Raw genomic sequence first — 16,857 nt, 5'->3', positions numbered from 1 at the left:
AGCCTGATTAGAGTTTACACACAGCTTCTTCCACGCCACTTTAGGGGCGCAGCGTTACTGAAATACCATTAGTAAAATATTTTCACGGAATAGTTTTAAATCAATTTCATGCTGAATCGTGGGGACACCTGCTGTGACGCATTTAATAGGTAGGGGACATCATTTACAGATACTGGTGTGTACAGACAAGAACAACGCTGGCCCCCTGGGGCTCTAGGTCAGCAGAGATGGAGGAAAGCTTCCTGCCAACATCTGCACGGCAGGGGCTGCGGGGGTCTGTGTTACACCCCCTGCTAAGACGCACAGCCCTGTTTTAAAGCGCCCTGGTAACCGCTGAATTCGCTTGTTTCCTGTCACCATGGAAGCATCACATCAACTTTCAGTACAACACTGAGGCCATCGCACCCCTGGGTCTGTAACAATGGTGATACCTGAGCGAGCCATGAAGTCTTCCATACCATAAACCGGGTGCACAGTCCATTGGGGCGCCCCAATGGACGCACCGCGTCTGTTCCCAGTTCCCTCTGTAGCACTAATATCAGCAACCCAAAATGCACATGACTAGTCATTGGCATGTAAACAAACCATTAAAGTTAATTTTTGCCCTAAACTCTGTTTTCCCATAATAGTAAAATAGTGGCATGGTTGTGTGAAAAAAAACGATAATGAACTGCAAAGTTTGTGGCTTATTATGAAAGAATGCAGGAACACATAAAGCATTAACATTTACTGCAAGTCATGCTCTATGGAGTTCATCAAGCGAACTTGGGCTGTCTTTGTGGGGTGCAAAAAAGATTGGTAGTTTGACTCTCCACCTACCTTTAAAGGAGTCCAGATAAATGCATTTAAGTGCTTCCAGCTAGTTGCACTGTTCCTCCCGGAAGTTGGTGGTGGTCTGTTGCCTCTGTACATGGGACACTAGGCAGGCGGTTGTGGAGCCCGGCAGCTACGCACAGAGAGAGTGACTGGGATGCAAGCCAGCGGCATAGAAGAAGCGGCCCATTGCCACTTGGACATCGATTGCGCTGGCCTGGTTAGGTTTGTATGCCACTTGGAATTCCACAAATAACACAAAAATTCAAACCCCACGGTCTAGGGGCATAGAAGGACAATCAATATTTCTGGGGCGCACTTATTGGGTCTCAAATAGGGAGTCTGATCCCACATTGGTTCATGCTTCCTTTAAGCAGATATGGCACTACAAGGTCCACCACAGGAATAAGCCGGCAATTTTGACGTGGAGAGTTTTCGTCAGCATTGACCTTTAAGGCAATTAACATCCCCACCGGTGTACACAGGTTTCGCACAAAATAAAAGCACGGCCAGCCCCTGAATGCAGGAACAGTGCACGCTGCTAACAGAGCCGAACTGGGGCAAAAAAATCACATTTTTCATTGATGTATTTCTATTATATCCATAGGCGTCACTAGGGTTGGTGTCACCCGGTGCGGGCAATTCATGGTGTCACCCCCTCACGACTTACCGCATGGACCTCCTCCGCTCCGAGTCCGCCAGTGGCCACAACAGATGGCAAATAACGGGACCATACAGAATCCTTAGTAACGTAATTTAGTTCCCATATTTACAAAAGCTATAGAAGAAACATTTTATTCAACAAGGTCGGAGGTAAAAGATGGTAAGAAGTTAAGAACTAAGAATAAAAGCTGCCAGGATGGACTATAAGGCAACAGGACAAAGACCGGCCAGCAAAGCAGGTATATTTCAGCCAAAGCAATTCACTTCATAGTATACGTATGAAGTGAACTGTGAAGTGAACCACCTGCAAGTGACGAGTTCAAGGAAAGGCCTGCTCCCTGCCTTGAGCAATGCATCATGTATGTTTTGTGATGCATTTTATTCAGCTTGAATAAAATTGAGCTATTCCGTTTTGTATTTGAATGGTAATGTTTGATGTAGCTCTAGTAAGTTGGAGGTAAGTATTTCTTTATCTGCTGACATGGTCTGGTGTCAATGGTTGTATTGCTGGACTGTACTAGTGTTTGATTGTTGTGTTGTGTCAATAATTTTTTAGTATGCATCTACTAGAGGATGTCATCTTTGTGTTTAGAGATAGTCTCAACTTTTTCTTGTAAAGTTTCCAGAGGATGCAGTACTGAGTACAGCTTAAGCGCTTTTGACGTCCTGACACTGGGTCATGTTGGTTTGGCCAGCTAGACTGACTGGGTGCTGAGAGTGTTGGAGTATTAGGCTGCACATTGTGTGTCCATATGTGGTGCAGTGTGGTGTCTTTGTAGCGATGTGTGTATTGTTTATGGAAGATGGAGAGGGTATGAGAGTTTGTTGCGCTGTGTAGCTTAGTGAGGCAGATGTTTGGGGACATTGTGTAAGAATGTAGTTGTGATGACAGGTTTTGTGTTCGAGTCTGGTCAAGAATTTTTTTTAGCGGAGGTGATATATGGTTAAACTTTCCATTTATGTTTTGGGCATTGAGTGTGTAGACTCAGGGATGACATGGAAATCCTTTGTCGAAGGAAGCCAGTTGATTCAGTACCCTGGCTGTCGCGTGACTGGGTGTCTGTGACAACATATTCTCCATGCATAACTGATGTAGGCATTATTACGAACATGCAGACAAGTGGCGGTAGCGCAGCATGTCACAAGACTTTGCACTGGTAGTCACTAACTAGTTGATCTCTCATTTATTTGTTTCACATGAGGTAGGGGGACCCTCATAAGGACCCATTGCAGAGTTTCTGTGACTGTTATTAGTTGTCATTGTGTGTCGGAGTGGGTATTGGAGAGAGTTTTGAAGGTTGTTTTGGGGTGAATGTGTAATCTAATCATGTTGAAGATTGAGTGATTGTTAATGATTGTCCTTATACTTTATATACAAAGGAATAGCCATTCTTTGGTTGGTTCTTTGTCAGAAAAGGAAGTGCGTATTATCCTATGTGTCCCCATTTAGTGTATGTCTGACCTGGTGTCTGGAATTCTGAGGGTAAAGGATCTAATAAAATGTTGGTGTGTGGTATGATGTGGAGTGGTAACTAAAAGATAGGGGATTTGAGGGAGGATTAGGCCTGACGTATTTGCTTGTGCTGTAACAGCCAGAATCGAATTGCCACTAGATGGGAGTCTGCGTAAACATTAATTGAATTTGACAAGTGCTGCGCAGGTCTTAAGCAGACAAGATTTATTATATTTGTGTGTGATCATTGAGAAAGGCTTTGGCTTTGCAATTGTTTTCCCATTCATGGAAAAGCCTCGCTGCGATTGATTATCAGCCAAGGAGTTGCTGGTATTGGTGAAGCATCAGCACAAAATCACGCTGAACTTGGTTGGTTGCTATGGCCGGCGCCGGCCGTGTGCAACTGCAAGCACATGCACGTCCAGGTCAGGACTAGCCTAGGAGGCTGGAAGGGCGGGCCGGACAGGGCCTTCTATTTAACTATTACCGCAGTCCCCAGGCCTATCGTGACTGCAGAAGGAAGAAAGCTTTAGGTGCACTAGACCCCGAGAGGGGCGTGTTTTCGTTTGTGCGCCCGCTGCGCACCACAGAGACCAACCAGGCTGTAAAAATCAATGGGACTGTGGGACACACAGATGACCGTTGGCGTTTTTTCTTTTGCATTAGTGTGCCACTGCACTGCCACATTCATTTCTAACTTAGTTCATTAATTATATTAAATTTATACATGATTATGATATTTCTCTCTCACCGACTGCCTGCCTCCGGAGTCCGGACCCAAGAAGTCAGTCCGAAATTTGAAGGGGAGAGGGAGACGACGGCGCTCGCAAATTGCGATATCCAAGATGATGGTGGTGTGTCTGTGTGAGATGTCGTCGGTGATAATTAATTCTTTATTCTTCTAGCACGCACTCGTGACTCAGCACTCCCCTGCGCTGCCATGTGGTCTCCTACCAGGCACGTAACCGCCGCGACGCGTTAGAGGAGAGGAGCACAACGCGCAGGGGCTGTCCCAGGGCCGTCATCGGTAGCGCTAAAGATTGACGGCCCTGGGACCCACAAACTGGGTACGCCGCCGCGCATCCGCATCGCACAAGCATCATCGCATGCATCGGTGCGTGCGTGGCGACGGCAGTGCACACACTCAGTGCACTGAGTCACTGACTGCAGTAGTAGCAGACGCACGCAGTATTTTAATTTGTAAGCAGCAGGTGCGGCACCATGGTGACGTGCGCTAGTTGCGGCTTGCACGCACCACGCACTATAGTATAAATAAAAAAAGCAGCACCACTGGTAGGCAGCAGGTGAGGGCGAGGCTGAGCTGAGTCCTCAGGCTGCACTCCGTTATGGAGTGCAGAGCGAGAGCGAGAGCGAGCCAGGCAATCCAGCGCATAACTAACCAGATTGGTGTCACCCCAGATGGGGTGACACCCGGTGCGGTCCGCACCCCCCTAGTGACGCCACTGTCCATTGCTTCTGTGCAAATCCTTTTTTGTTTAATGCTGTACAGCAGTAAAGTCAGATCCCCCTAAATCGAGTACACATAATCTACACAACCTCCATACAGCCGTATCTATGAATTCCACCACAAGATACAAGCACAGCGAAAAGCTACGGAGACCGCTTTCTCATCCAGATTTCTATGCAACGGATTGATGCTTTGGGGAGGGGAAACATTACAGCTGCCACTTTAAAGAAAACTCGACATAAAAGTTGAGTGCGATTAACATAGGATGTAAAGAGGAACTGTGTGGGTCAGGAGAAGGCTTTGGAGGTGTGGGGACCCAAACAAGGTATGAATAGCACCAAGGAGGGAGAGGGGTACCAAACGAAAAAGGCACGGCTGCTAGTAATCCAAGTGAGGCTTGCCACACTAGTTAACTAAATAAAAGCTATAGGGGAGAGCGCTGCAGGCAGGAAAAAAGATATTTGCAATGCAATAGGTTATGCCGCTATTGTCCGGGCATGAGGCACTCAATATAAGCAGAGCACATCGTGCCTACAGGAGAAACTCATTAAAGTAAATAGTGCTCAGAGACTGAAGATGACGGACCATGTAACATCCGAAGTAAAAGGGCCAGTCTCCATGGGAGGTTACAGACGAAGACAAGGCAGTACTAAGGAGGGACTAACAAGCCTCTTTACGAATCAGACGCCAGCATTTACGTAGGACACTAACACACGCCAATGACAAATATGTGCAGAGAGTGGGCGGGGCTTCTATCACAATGCTCAACCACACAAAGTCTCCCAGAGCAGCGCATGCGCGCTGACTCTAGGTTCGACCTAAAAACCTAGTGATACACATATACAAGACATTAGGGGTGAGCAGATGGAAAACCAGGAAAGTTCTGGCCAGTTGGTGAAAGGACTGGGTCGAATCCTTTCATAGAAGGCGAGCCACTAGCTGTCACCTTCTCAAATCTAAAGATCCTCACAGCAGCTTCCCCAAGGGCTGGCTCCTGGCTTCTTGTTGTCCAGGATTTTCAAGGACAGCAGGTCGGGGATGGTTACGGGCTTGTGGACTTGGGAAAAACAATGAAAATGCATGTTTTGTTATTTGGAAACAATTCATCTAGATGTCAGGTGGATTTGGAGGAATAAGGGTTCACCCTGGGGTCATTTTGAAAACAGTTGGTATATTGTACATTTTTTAGAACAAATTTCACACACATAGAAAAAAATAATAGTTTCTACAGTTAGTTCTAACAGTGCAATGGTAAAATATTCAAAACTTTTACTGCTAAAAAGGTTTCATCTTCCCTAGTCTTTGGGGGAGGACCATTCCCCGACCCTAATAAATCTTACTAAGATGGTGTCCAATGAATTCTTCAGTCTAATTTATGTGAGCATTGTTCAGTAACCTATCGCATTCACAAGCCCTTCAAATAATGTGGGCATGTAATGTGACACAGCCTAATATCATTCTTATGGAAGATATAGCAGTTTCTTCAGGTCTTTCTTCCACCTTCTTTCACTTCCCATCCTGTAATTTCTTACATAATGAGTGGCAATAGACTTGGAAGGTAATTTAAAAGCTACACGGATCTCACACTCTCAGTTAATAAATAGCTGAGCTATCCCTCAAATTAGTCAGTTCTCAACCATACTGTAATTCAATAATATAAGCCAAACGTACCCCGCAATTGTCAGAATTACACTAACATATATAAGCATTAAACATACTGTAGTAAAACACTAACGTTGCTAGACACCAATAAAAATATTGAAAATACACACACCAGCTTTTTATTCTGGTAAAATAAACTGAATACTCACCCTAGCCCCCAAAGAAAAAGGTGGTAATTAAAAAAATATATTTCCATTCTTCAAAGCACCATGTTACAATTTGCATAAAATCCACATGGAAATTACTAGCTCAGGTACACGTGAACAGAATTGACATCACATGTCCATTTATCATAATCATGGCCACTGGAATTATGCGATTCCTTAAACTTAGTTTTTTTCGCATAGTTATAGATGTGCTGCATTTGTCACCTAATCCATCATCTGCTGCATAATCTGCAGGTTTCTAGCTCAAATGGATCTAAAGTTACTAAAACTGTGCGACATGCCATCGTGTTTAGTGGATGGTGCTTTGCCAAGGTGAATTGGTCAGTTTTCTGTACTTGGCTTTAAACTTGTACTAAAAGGTGAAATTTGCTCGGACAGTATTACAGTGTGTAAAAAATTCAAAGTAGTGAAGTAATACTAACTAAAAATGTGCCACTTTTCTTGCGGCATACTTTGGTGCCCCCCTGCTGCATGATTCCAGTGGCACCGTTCAAATTGCCATGCAAGGAATCGACATGATATCCCAGGGCGTTACCAAATCTAACGGATGCTTATCTTATTCAAGGCTATCTACTAGAAGTCAATGTGACCATTGTATGCCATGGGTAAGAAGCCTAACGCTTTGAAGTGGGATGCACAAAATATGTCAATGACAATCCCATAGTGACTAGAACCAAAACACAATATACCAAGAAGAACCACCTTATGCACAATATGCCTCAAGGTCACTTTTTGCCGGTACCACCATAATGACTAAAATGCTCACTGTATGCCAAGACAACTATAATGTCTAGGATACATGAAATATCTCAAGGTTTGCCAGGCATTAAATCTCAGGGGCCTCATTATGGCCACCATATGCCATAGGCTTCAGCCACCACACATACTGAAGCCGCACCACCCCCCACCTGCTGACCATCCATTGTTATCTACAAACAAAAGCTTACCAGCTTGGCCAGAGCCCTCCCTTCAATAGAGGAAACAAAAAACAAAAAATTCTTCCGAGGATTCTGGGGTGCCTACTAGAAGCCATGCTCTATACAAGTGTTTAATAGAATAGAATAGAATCTCTTCTTCAGCTATACATCTGTGCCACCTGCCAGGGTCCTCCTCTGCTACCACTGTTACCAGTGCCGGAACATTTATCAGGAGGGAACAGCAACATTTTGCACCCAGGCAGTGTGAGAATCAGTGCATGCCTTCAGCACACTGACAAATTGCCATGTAAGATGACTGGCATAAGTGCTGCAGGCTAGAGCTGACATGCACACCAAAAAGTGTGTACCGGGCCGGCTTCCAGAAAATGCTGTGCATGTATACATTGAAAAATGTTCGGCAGGGCGGACTGATCTCCCAGGCTCAGCAAAACATATGATGCTTGTTCGGTCACTTTAACCGCTTCCGTGCGGCGCGTTAGCCGCGCCCTGTGCTGGACATTCCAGAACAGGGCGGGGTCGTGACGGAACCGTTCCGTCATCGGCACAGCTCAGCCGTAACTGATGACGGAACGGTTCCGTCACCAGCATCGAAGGGGTTAACCTAAAATTCACTCATTTCCTTGTAGGCCAGTCCACTGGTGTAGAAGAATTGTTGCTGGTATTATGGACCAAAATTGTCATTCTTGGCATCCCCAGTGCATATCCTGACTGCATGGTGCAAAGTCACTCTGAAGTATCAAACAAGATCTCACTCTGAGGAAGGTGGCAAGATCTCACTTTGCACGGGAAACGGCCACAACAACGCGGCCGTTTCCATGCACACCATAACCATGCATGCATTACAACGCATGCGTGGTTACAACGAGAAACCTTTACCACGCATACCTTTACTACAAAAAACGTAGTAAAGGCATGTGTGGTAAAGTAAAAAAAAAAGAAAGGGGGAATTGGGGGGTCTCCCCCCAACAAAATGAAAGCGTGGGTTTAAAAAGAAAAAGACGCACCTGTTTGAGAAAAAAGATGTGAAGGAGATCGGCGTCTTAAGAGGAAACGGAAAAACACTTCCGCTTCCTCTTAATGACGTACAACGTCACCACGGAAAAACGAGGAGAGGTAAATGTAAATAAGGAGGAATGAGCGGGTGTTCTAGTGGAGAGATAAATTAAAAAAGTATATTTAAAGGGTGAAAATCCGTTAACATGAAAATACCATTTACATGCATAGTTTTACAACGAAAATCGTTGTAAAAGTATGCGTGTAAAAGGTATTTTCGTGGTAAAGGACGTGCGTGGTGACTGCATTCCGTTGTACCGCATGCGTGGTAAAGGCATGCGTTACAACGGAATGCGTTGTAAAATCATACAACCCTTTGCACAGTGGGCAAAATTTAGAGCACAGACTCTGGTTCATAGCCTATGATGTTGAAATAGTTTATCTCAGTTAAGCACATTGAGGCTATGCCAGAAAAACATTGGTCACAATGGCTTGATTTGACACACTGTCACTGTTGAATATTGTGATCTTTGTAGAAAGCCAGAATAAAATAAAAAGAAATGGAATTTCTCTGGAAACCACAACAGGGGGTAGACATTTCCTTGGGCATCCGCTGCAAGCCACATCTACATCTGCATTAAAAATAAGGGTTATTCTGTGGATGGGAAGCATATGGTTGAGCTGGTATGCTGGACATGTCTCGATTCTCAGGAGCTTCTTAACATATTGTTAAGTGGGACCACTCATGTTGCTTTAGGCCTTTGAAAATGAATGAGTTTATTCTAGTAACAGGAGTTCCCATTTTGTACTAATAGTTTCATGAATCGTTTGTCCACCCAGACCTCTACACATCATGAGATTTAATTATATAGTTTGCTTTGTCTTGAATAGTTTTCAGATTTCAGAACATTGTACATCGCGTCCTGATACATTAAGTCAATTGCAAATTGTTATGTTATGTTAAAGATTATTTGTTAAGCATGAAGTCCACCCAAGGGCAGTAGCGGCTGAAGGGAATGATGGTGGGGGCAGGCGGGGGTTCTCCTAGTGCTGGAGCATCAGACAAGAGAAGATGAATGGAAGTTTATAGCAAAAAAGATAGGTTTTACAATTTGTTTTAAAAGAGAGGTGAACAAGTATTAATTTCAGCTCAGTAGAAAGTTTATCCCAGTTCCTGGAAGCCAAAAAAGTGAAATATTTGCCACCGGAAAAGCATTTCATAAATGGAGCAACCAAGAGGTGATTGTTTCAGAAGAGTGAAGGTGGAGTTTATATGAATATTTTAAATCTATTCTGAGAAAATCAAGGGCAGAGTCAAAGTAACAACTTGTGTGCAAGACGCAGAAATTTAAAGCAAATCCTTTTTTTTTTAAATTGGAAGCCATGAAAGCTTGGACAAATTAGGTTTAGATGATGTGCAAGTGGTTTGAGCAATTGCTCTAACACTCTGGTTCTGGACTGTTTGAAATCTGAATATTTGATGTTTAAAGATAGAAAGTGTTGACTGTCGTTAGTCTAAGAGCAGAAGGTATTTGGATAATTCCTGATGATTCAGGAAACAGGTCTGAAATTGATGGTAGATAAGTAAAAAGGTAAAGCACATCAGTTTGTACCGAAGTGAAAGGGCAAGGAACGTTTTTTAACATTACCCTTTGGTTGCAACTGTCAAGAAAGGACTTGAACCTCATTTTGGAAAGTCCTTTAATCCCAGGGTCAGACAATCTGGAAAGAGGTAATGGTCCACTGTGTCGAAGGCTGCCAACTGGTTAAATACTGTCTATGGAACATCTGATACATCTGATACATCTGATACAAATGTATCAGCTAAGTCCATGGTTTCCAAATGTTTTATGAGAAAAAAAATCAGAATTTAAAGGGGCAAAAAAGCTAAAAAATAAAACCATTTGGAACCAAAAACTGTCCATTTGGTGCCTGTAATTCATCTCATTTCCTTGCAATTGCCATTGTTTAGGTGGCCACAATATCCCTCGTTCGAACAAATAAATATGCCTCATTTGGCCCTCAAAAACTATTTATGTAAGCACCCACATTCCCACGGTTTAGCACCCACAAATGTAGTTCGCCTCGCCCCAAAACTGTCCCTCACGCAGCCCCTCAAAAGATATTAAATTGACTCTCAAAGTCCCATATTTGGAATAGTGAAATGTACTTGCTGCACGACAATGCCACCGTTAGAATACCTTAGAATGGCAATTACACAACACCCAAATAATCCTTTCAGTCCTAAAGAACGCCTCTCTACAATACCCCAAAATAGCCTTAATTTTATCGCCTTCAAGGAACGTCAAAACCCCCTCCTCTTTGCCCTCAAAAATACCTGGGTTTTTTTTGAGGAAAATAAACATCCCTCGTCGCCTACATTACTCCTCTCTTGCACACCTGAGGAGACGCACGCGCGCGCTGGGGCCAACGGCCTCAGCCGCGCGCTGGGGCCAACGGCCTCAGCCGCGCGCTCGCGCACTGCGCATGCGTCCCCCCCAACGGACGCGGGGCCGCTCGCGCCGCTCCCTGCTCTTGATCCGGGGAGAGCCCGGGGAGCTCCCTCTCCCCCCACCTCCCCCTCCCCTCCCTATCCATTCAGTAGCGTCACCGTGACGTCAGGACGCTCCCCGGAGGCCCCGCTCCAGCGTGTTATTGTTATTGTTGCCTGGGTTGCCCGGGGAGACGGATCGGAGGCGTGGTACGCGGTGGGCGGGGCCTAGTTCCTTTGAGTGGCCTTACTAAAGTAAACGCGTAGTGGGCGTGGCGCATCAGCTGCGAGGGCAGTATAACATTCGGTAGGCGTGGCTAAACGGCGCAAGGGGCGTGGTCAGTTTGCCGGAGCTCTCGGTTTAATATGGAAGGGGGCGCGGCCTCGTAGCTGAGGGCGGCCTTGGGGAGCGCCCCGTGGGCGTGGCCTCGGGGCCCGAGGGGCGTGGCCTGGCTGCTCTTTAAGAGGCCTGGCCTGTCTTTAGCTCAGGAGAGAGCCGCTGCCTGGCCTGCCTGCAGCCTTATATACCGGGGCTATATTTAGGAGGTCTGCCTCCATCCTGGACGTGTTTCCTGCTGCCCTTACCATTGGCCCGGGCCCGCCTGGACATCACTTATAAGCTAGCGCCCTGGGCCGGCCGATCAGAGCAGCCCCAGACACGCACGGCATTACAGACCCTCAGCAGCCTGGGCTACCATGGCTGACACCACCCTCCCCTCCTTCGCCACCTTCGCCAGCCCGCCCCGCGACAAGAGCTTCCAAGAAGTAAGTTGCAATATTTAAAATATATATATATATATCATTTTTTTCTATTTTTTTTGTTTTTTTGCAAATGCATTGATCAGATTTTATGCAGCTGCAAGAAATTTTTTAGCCCCGGTATGAACTGGCTGCGTTGTGTTTTGCGCGCCTGTGATTTGTACAAGCTGACAGCTGTGTGCACTGCAGTGCTCCCGCCCGCATACCGATGCACGCGCGATGCACTTGTGCACAGACTATGAAACGCAGATATTATAGATTTGTTTCATTTTTGTACCCACCCTGACTGTATGTATGCTCTGGCGCAAAGAGCGCATGATCTGCAGTTGCTGAGATTCGAGAAACTTTGTTATGCAATTATCTGTGTGGCTGTTATTTTTTGCGCACTTTCTGCAAATGCCCACCTGCTCAGGTGTCTTGCGTTCTGTCTTATGCCTTTGTAGGTTGAAATCACATGCCCACAGTTATATTTTATTGCATCTTTTACTTTTCTTAAATGTAATTACTTGCATATGCGCTGTGTGATGGAATCAGGGGTCGGAGCAGGTGTTTTCTTTGTGTGTTGTGTGTGCGCACCGATGCATCGGCGCTCTTGCAGGCAGTTAAACACTATTTGAATGCTTAGTCTGCTTTAATGCAGTTTTGCACAGGGTTCGCCTGCTTTGAGCCAGGGTTTTGCGCAGATGTCTCCGTGCTGCACGTGTCTCCGTCCACGCGTGTCTCGCAGTTGGGTTCTTTGGTGCGCGGAGCTTGCTGCGGTTCACTTCTCACACGTTTCCCTTTTAAAGTTCACCTTTCTCTCGGGTGGAAGTGCAGCGCGCGGCCGCGCGCACAGCTTCGGAGTGCGGGGTGTCTTTGTGTCCCAGAGGTCTGCACTGATTGTGCAGCAGCTAGTGCCCGGCGCCCCAGATGTGCACAGATGTGACCCGTTTTATTTGGCAGAAAAGGGGCTCTTACTGGAGAAAGGCATGCATGTCTTGCATTGCAATGGGCTTCGGCGATAAAGCGCCTAGCAGCCAGTGTCTGGCGCCCCAGATGTGCACAGATGTAACACTGGAAAACAGCTTGCATGTCTTGCATTGCAACGGGCTTCGTTGATAAAGCGCCTAGCAGCTAGTGCCTGAAGCTCCACATGTGCACAGATGTAACACTGGAAAACAGCTTGCATGTGTTGCATTGCAACGGGCTTCGTTGATAAAGCGCCTAGCAGCTAGTGCCTGAAGCTCCAGATGATAAAGCGCCTAGTTTGTACATGCGCATTCACCAACTGCTAGAACACATTTTAAAGTAAATACCTGCCTTGGCATTGGGCAGCTGTGCACAGCTGGTCCATTTCCCCGTATCTTTATTTTGTAAAGGGGACGCGTGCTTTGCAATTCGGATGTCTTGCAATGCGGGATTGCACAGCGCCTAGCGTCACAGCTCTGAAATGTCTCATTTTCACAATTTCATGAAGAAGTTGCCCCATGGTGTACACACGTGTGCCCCGTTGGCACCGAGCCTCTGATGCTTGCGGGCATTCGTTAACACTGCCCTCTTGAGAGCCAGGGTGGGGGGGTCCCGTTACTTTCAGAGTAAAGATGCGAAGAGCAGAGCAGCTCTGGCAGTCAAGGGTTAAGTTATCTTACCTAACCCTCTCCGGTGTGCGCTGCGTCAAGGGCTCACCCTTCTTGTTCACGTTTCTAGTTTTCTGGACGTTGTCTGCCGTTTGGTGAGAGTGTGAACTTTGAAACTTGGCAACAATCAGAAAAAAAAAGTCGATTTTGCAAGAATCTTGCCTTTCCACTGGCATAGACGTGGTTCCAATGATCTGCCCTCCACAGTTTTGTCATTTCTACATTTATATCTGAAAAGTTTTTTGGGTGCATTGACTTTCTCCACTGCTTTTAACAATGATGACGTTGCATTTCATAAATGAGCCTGTCCCAGATGGTAACCCCTGTATGTCTTGTCTCCTTTCAGCAGTGGAAGTGCGATATTGAAATCAACCCTCCCCAAGGTGGCTGCGCCCTGGCGGGGGCCATGCCCAGCCCTGACACCCTCCTGTGCAGCCGGAAGGAGGACGAAGACCTGAACAATGTCCTGGATTTTATCTTGTCCATGAGTCCTGACCACCTGGACCAGAGCCCGCCCAGCGATGGTTACTCCTCGTCTTCGCCGGAACCCTGCCCTTACTACCCGACAAATCCGTCCCCCGGATGCTACCACTCGCCGGAGCATGGGAGCCCTCCGCCCTACTCCTCCAGCAGCCTCATGTCCGAAATGATCCGCGCCGACTACGAAGCCAGCTATGGCCACCACAACCTGGTCCAGGGCAGGTTCTTCATCTCTCCAAACTTTGGGAGCCAACATTTCATGGACAACATCAAGGCAGAGCCCAACATGGACAGTTATGGGCCTTCCATGGGCATAGTGCCCCAGAATTGCCCCAAGATTAAGCAAGAAGGGAACGCCACCTGCATGATGGCCTACGAGCAACCTCGGGTGGCCAGCTCTCCGCAGATGGCTGGCGCCGACACGCCTCCGTTGAGCCCCGATGACCTGGTGATGAGCGAGTGTCAGATGATGTGCCACCCCACGGTGCCCTATCCACCCAACTACCACCAAAGCACCACCTTCCACCACCAGGCCCAGCTGCAGTATCCGGGCATCCCCCACTTTGGCATGTTCGAAGAGGGCCTCACCCTCCAACCTCAAGGACAAAGGGGCATGCTGACGCCACCCTCATCCCCCCTGGAGCTCATAGATGCCAAACCTAAGCGAGGGCGGAGAGCCTGGCCTAGGAAGAGGACGGCCACGCACACCTGCACTTACACCGGCTGCGGAAAAACCTACACGAAGAGCTCCCATCTGAAAGCCCACCTGAGAACACACACAGGTAAATACAAACTCTGGGGCCTGCTTCTCCCACCACAGAGTAGAACATACCAGACCTCAGTGACTCAGCAAAATGCTGTGTTTGATAAATCATTTATTCTTTAAATACAGTATTTAGGTGAGATTGGGGTGGGATCAGATGTCAATAGTATTCTAGGTGAAGAAACTCAACCAATAGAACTTATCCCACACCGGTCCATTTCACTTGAGGTCGCGTAGAAATAAATTTAATGGTGACCCAGGATTCACCCAAATCCTTCCTTTCTGGGAAAGAAGCACATATTCTGACAGCATTTAAAGCAATGCCTTGACCTCCACAAACTAGTCTGTAAGAACTCTGTTGGGTCTTTTGTTATGTAACTTGCTTTGCACATTGGATTGACAAAGCTACCAGTTTTGAATTGTTTAGTCTCTGATTATCATGATGAAATCCCCCAAGCCCACCAAAAAAATCTCTTACCAACTCAGTGAAGGGTGCATGCTTGCCTTCTGTAGCCTAGTTAATCTTGTAAATGTCAACTTTTATCCAAAATGTGATGGTGTTGCACTTTTTACTCAACCAAACTTTCTTCTTCTTTTCCCAACAGGTGAGAAACCCTACCACTGTAACTGGGACGGCTGTGGGTGGAAGTTCGCCCGCTCCGATGAGCTTACCCGCCACTTCCGCAAGCACACGGGCCACCGACCTTTCCAGTGCCACCTCTGCGACCGGGCGTTCTCCAGGTCGGACCACCTGGCCCTGCACATGAAGAGGCACATGTAGACCCCAGAGGTGGTCTCAGGACAATGCCACATAGAACTGATCGCCCCCTAGAGGCCCTCTTGCAATATGACGTAGCTGGTACTACTTTGGGGGAGGGGGCGGAGACAAGGGCTCGCCAAGTTATTGGTGGAAGACGCTGGTCTGAGAAGAAACAGGGCTGGGCCTACTCAGTCATCTTATATGGGCATGAATCAAAACTGGAAAAGCCTTAACGAACATTGTATGAACTGGAAAAAAAAAACAACCTCAGCGCATTCATCTCAATTTCGACAAAATGTGGCCGGAATGTGGTCTTTATAGCTGACATGCTTCTCGAAAGCAAAAAAAAGAAAGCAGTAAATTCTTGGTTTTTTTTTTACAATAGGATGAAGGAAAATTTTTACTGTATTTCTGCATTCCTGATTGTAACTGCCACATGACAATGTTTGTAAGGAAAACTGCCTCGTTGATGAGATTCTGTGAATGTTTATATAATGTTACATGTCTGATGGACTGGCCAAAAGAACCAAAAACACTCCCATTTTCAAAAAAATATATATTTTTCTAAAGGTGTGCAATAACTCTTGTCCGTTCCGGACACGTTCTTACACTATTCACAGGGCTAGATGCCTTGTACGAAAAAAATGTATTTTAACTGCCAAAATGATTTTTATATAAATATATGTATATGTGTATAAATATTATATTTGTAAATTTTGTACAGTAATAAATATTGTGAAGTATTATGTAAATACGACAAGACAGCAAATGGGATGTTGTCCATTTTGTAAAAAAATAAAAATTAAAAAGGTTTTCTGACCTTGAAAAAAATATTTCCACCTTTCTAAGAAAAAATAAAATGTGAAAGACATTAAAACACGTTTTAGTGTGCTACTTTGGTTCTCTGCTTGCCGTCTGTTTTAAAAAATGTTTTAACCTTGGAACAATTTACTCTATGTGTGTACATGAAAAGTCTTGAAAAAAAATCAGAACGTGACCCGGGAAGGGGGAAACACACAGGGAGCAGTTGTTTAGTTAAAAAAATAAACACAACTTTTAATTTGAGGCCTTGCTTCTAGCTAATGCTATGCTATTTAGGTGGTGTGTTTAATGGCTCCCAGCTGTAGGCACAGTGTGCCAAGATTGTGTGGTTTTTCCTATAAATTGAAACAGTGCATTTATATAATTAGAGAGGCGTACTTTCAAACATTCCTTTGCGCAAAGTCAACCGCTGCACTCAATGTCTCCATGCAAGAAAAAAAAAAACAGGCACAACAGAGGATGCTAAAAATATCTTTGTTTCTCTTAGCTTACTTCCCCAGGGTATACAGAACAGAATGCCCCTTTTAGCTATGGGCTAAATGAAAAAAAATCAAAACGCCCACCATGCTGTACTCGTCTATTCTGGACAAAAAACTTTTTTTTTCTGGTTAAAAATGTACATTTCAGAATAGAAGACTGTAATCTTTCTAAAAGGGCTCCTTCAGTTCGAAGCTACACCTCTCATCAAAGTCAAAGGGCCTATACATCTGTTAACACAAACCATGCCACTTTCAAGATATATTTTGGTTTGAAGAATTGTGCATTTCAGTTAAATGCAGGTGTTGCTGTGTACGTGTATCAAAACTACCTGCTTTTGCAGCACGTTTATTATAGCGCTTAAATGCCTCTGGCTTGCAGTTATCTGCTTGGCGCTAACACTGGATGGGAAGGGCCCCCCCAGTGAAATGACTCTTGTCCAATGGGCCTCTCCACACCATTTTTTTGTTCTACTTAAACAGACACGTCCTCAAAAACTCCTAATATACACCCCATGCTGCATGGCTTTACC

The 16,857-nt window shown here is 45.7% G+C and overlaps 1 protein-coding gene and 1 long non-coding RNA gene across 5 annotated transcripts in view; one reads left to right on the top strand and one right to left on the bottom strand.

The window, feature by feature from the left end:
* The window catches only part of LOC144799789 (uncharacterized), a 625,907-nt gene extending 615,259 nt beyond the window's left edge, over window positions 1-10,648 (bottom strand). For all 4 annotated transcript variants that reach the window (XR_013603870.1, XR_013603871.1, XR_013603872.1 and 1 more), the window contains exon 1: window positions 10,496-10,648. This is a non-coding gene — a long non-coding RNA (uncharacterized LOC144799789). The remainder of the gene's footprint in view (window positions 1-10,495) is intronic.
* A 580-nt stretch (window positions 10,649-11,228) lies between these two features.
* On the top strand, window positions 11,229-15,905 carry KLF2 (KLF transcription factor 2). Its single transcript, XM_078671620.1, has 3 exons — window positions 11,229-11,413; window positions 13,370-14,285; window positions 14,872-15,905. Exons 1-3 carry the CDS (start codon window positions 11,345-11,347, stop codon window positions 15,045-15,047), a joined length of 1,161 nt encoding a protein of 386 aa, XP_078527746.1. The 5' UTR covers window positions 11,229-11,344; the 3' UTR covers window positions 15,048-15,905.
* The last annotated feature ends 952 nt before the right edge of the window (window positions 15,906-16,857 follow it).

The sequence above is a fragment of the Lissotriton helveticus genome, chromosome 12, assembly GCF_964261635.1.
Source record: "Lissotriton helveticus chromosome 12, aLisHel1.1, whole genome shotgun sequence".
Lineage (NCBI taxonomy): Eukaryota > Metazoa > Chordata > Amphibia > Caudata > Salamandridae > Lissotriton > Lissotriton helveticus.
This window is presented reverse-complemented; position numbering and strand designations above follow the sequence as displayed.

Excerpts from the sequence above, each read along its gene's own strand:
- KLF2 (XM_078671620.1), top strand. The coding sequence starts at position 11,345 with ATGGCTGACACCACCCTCCCCTCCTTCGCCACCTTCGCCAGCCCGCCC. Across the intron at positions 11,414-13,369 it reads GCGACAAGAGCTTCCAAGAA|CAGTGGAAGTGCGATATTGA; the intron begins GTAAGTTGCAAT and ends GTCTCCTTTCAG. Across the intron at positions 14,286-14,871 it reads CCACCTGAGAACACACACAG|GTGAGAAACCCTACCACTGT; the intron begins GTAAATACAAAC and ends TTTTCCCAACAG.